Below are 2875 nucleotides of genomic sequence, written 5' to 3' on the forward strand. Positions count from 1 at the left end.
GACTTTGTCATGACTGGTAGTAACTGTCTGTCTGCTCAGTAATATGTGCTCTGGTGTTTTTCTTTTTGTTTTTGCTGGTGTTTTAAGTTATGAAAAGGGTATGATAGCACACTGAACATTACGGACAGTGAAACTGGCAAGACCTTTGTAAGAATAATATGGGGGAAACCAAATGCAATCCACACCTCAATATGAACCACGCTTTTACCTTTTGTAGGGAAAAAAGGGGAGTCCACGCATCATACTACGCTCCTGTTTCCTTATGGGTTAAGAAATCGGAAATGCAAGTCAGCAAAAAGTAGAGTGACTGATCTCATGTAATCATCTCCTCAAGGATATTTGTTACAGAACATAAACAATACAGTATTAGGCACTATCATTACTTGTTAACGTGAGAGCAATAGAAAGGCTTTTATCAATTTATGAGCAACCTACTGGTTATTAGAAGAGTCAGTTTTAATTACAAAAGTTAAGTAGATACCAATGCAAATTACTGACACCTAATAGGTTGGGGAATATGGTATAAGCATATAAATATATAAAGGAAAATCTCCTTGAGAAATCAAAAAGTGATATTTCAGGTGCCATTCCTGTATAATTCCTCTTTTGTCTGTGGAAACCCACAAAAAAAGAAAATAAAAAAGTCCAAGAAATTTTTTCTAACACAAAGGATGAAAAATGTGTTAAATAACCAACAGACCTTTCCGTCTAATACGGTTTACCCTTAAAAACACCTAATCCTCATTCAAGCATTTCCTCATGTTTTAACACTTTATGCCTTACCTTAGGATTGTCCAAAGTTCTCCTCCAAGACAAGCCTCCATCAGCATGTAAAGGTACTTGCGGTCCTTAAATGTCTTGAAGAGCTTGACAATGAAGTCGCAATTTGCTTCCATCATTATCTCTTTCTCTGACATGATGTGTTGCTGTTGTCGGGTCTCAACGATCTGGCACACAAAAGAGATGGCTATGAGTTTGGTTCATTTAGTTCACTCTTCCCCCTTCATAAAAAAATGTAAACATGAAAGTTACCAAGAATTTGATGCAATGTGGTATGTATGTACAACCTTGAATTTTTTTCCTTAGGTTCACTGGCATTAGAATATATGTAAAGACATTCTTTAAAAAATCAACTATCACAAGGCTTCCCGGGACAAATGACAAAAGAATTATAAGCAGACATACAGAGTTCCTCTTACTAGCAATTTGTCAGGTTTTGCAAACTATGCATTCTAATACGTCAATAATTCTCAATGAAGAAGATAAAGCACAGCCTCTGGGCAACTAGTTTTAGGTACACGGAAAGTATCCACAATAAGCTTTTCAACAATGGGATATTAATTCCTCTTTCCTGCTATATTCATATCTTCCATATATATATCTAGGCACAAAAAAATACAGTTACTTTGCAGTGCTGGACAGCAGCGTCCCTAGTTCTGCTAAGTCTTGAGTAATGCAGCACATTATTGCAATATCAAATAAACCATACTTTTCAGAAATCCTTCTAAATAAACTTAATTTTGCTAACAACTATTATAAACCTATTTCCGGAGCCATTACCAGACTTGTCCGTTCTTCCAAATAAAGACTCTGCAGTTTAACCTACAATTAATCTATGTGTTAGTATACTCAGTTTCCATTTCTGGAGGAAAATATGGAAGCATTAGCAAAATATACCATTAAAACTAGATAAAACCTGAAGAGTAATCTTGAACCATTTCTCACAATATCAATCAAACAACTGCATACATTATGTTCTTTGCCTTTGAATGTCTGTTTCTTTATACAGCACAGCAGAAAGCCTTACCTGGCTCTTCTTCATTTGTTTCAGAGCAAAGGAACGGCTGGAATCACCAGCAATCTGTACGAGCTCCACTCTTCCAAAACCGCCAACACCCAACGTTGCAATTTTACGGAGGTCTGACAGGTTGATGTTTGTGAACTCCTCGTTCATCCTGTATGCGGGAGACAAACTGAGATAGCACATTTTAAAACTGAAGTTGACTGCAGCTTATGTTTTGTACATAAATTTTTTTGACATTTTGACAAAGTAAATGAACTATATCTTGAGCCAGAAATAACAGCAAAAATTTCTAGAATGAAAAAGAAAAGTAAAGACAATGGAGCTAAATACCCCTATGCTGAAGCACACATCCTTAATTGAAAGCTACTGTTATTTCAAATCTCAAAAATTATTTCACTTCATTAAATACCACACCAAAAAGTACTCACTTCCTCCTTGAGAGATCAACGGCTCCATAGCGTTGCTGTATCTCATCCAGGTTTCCGATGAGCTGATTGAAGGAGTCTCGGTCAATAACCAAGCATGTTACACCATCTGGGTCATCTGCAATGATGTTGGCTGTTCGGATATCCTCTCTGAAAAGCAAAGTCAGTGCGATTAACTCTGACATCATTCTACCAGACAGGGATTAGAATTGTATTTCTAAGTCATTTGCATGTTTCTGTTTTTTCTATGAAGGTTTTTTAATAATGGCACTGATGACTGTTTGTAAGAAAAAAAAAATAATAATAAATTTTACTTAGGGTTGCCATGGGGAAGTAGAAACAGGTGATAAAGATCACCATTTACATTGAATTAGATATTATTACTACTTCTGAGACTTTTTAAATCCTAACAAGAAACCTATTTAAACAAATATATATATGGCTGGTATTGGACAGATTGCAATCTTATAGATATGCAGGTGATGGTTAAGGGGGTGGCATGTGCCATACCTGGAATCTGATTGGTCATCCCAGTGCCACCTCATTATCATAGTTTATGACCAATAAGAGACCAGACAATAAGACAATAGATATCTAATAAAAATTAGATATCGGTAGTGGAGACAAAAATGGAAATATATTCCAG

The 2875-nt window shown here is 35.9% G+C and overlaps 1 protein-coding gene across 1 annotated transcript in view; it reads right to left on the reverse strand.

The window, feature by feature from the left end:
- LOC119581792 (cGMP-dependent protein kinase, isozyme 2 forms cD4/T1/T3A/T3B-like) overlaps positions 1–2875 on the reverse strand; it is a gene marked incomplete at its 5' end in the record, with an annotated part of 43492 nt that overhangs the window by 7674 nt on the left and 32943 nt on the right. The window contains 3 exon segments of the mRNA XM_037929921.1: positions 784–947; positions 1808–1955; positions 2233–2379. Coding sequence (XP_037785849.1) covers positions 784–947; positions 1808–1955; positions 2233–2379 — 459 coding nt within the window.

This window comes from Penaeus monodon, chromosome 15 (assembly GCF_015228065.2).
Source record: "Penaeus monodon isolate SGIC_2016 chromosome 15, NSTDA_Pmon_1, whole genome shotgun sequence".
In the NCBI taxonomy this organism is placed as follows: Eukaryota; Metazoa; Arthropoda; class Malacostraca; order Decapoda; family Penaeidae; genus Penaeus; species Penaeus monodon.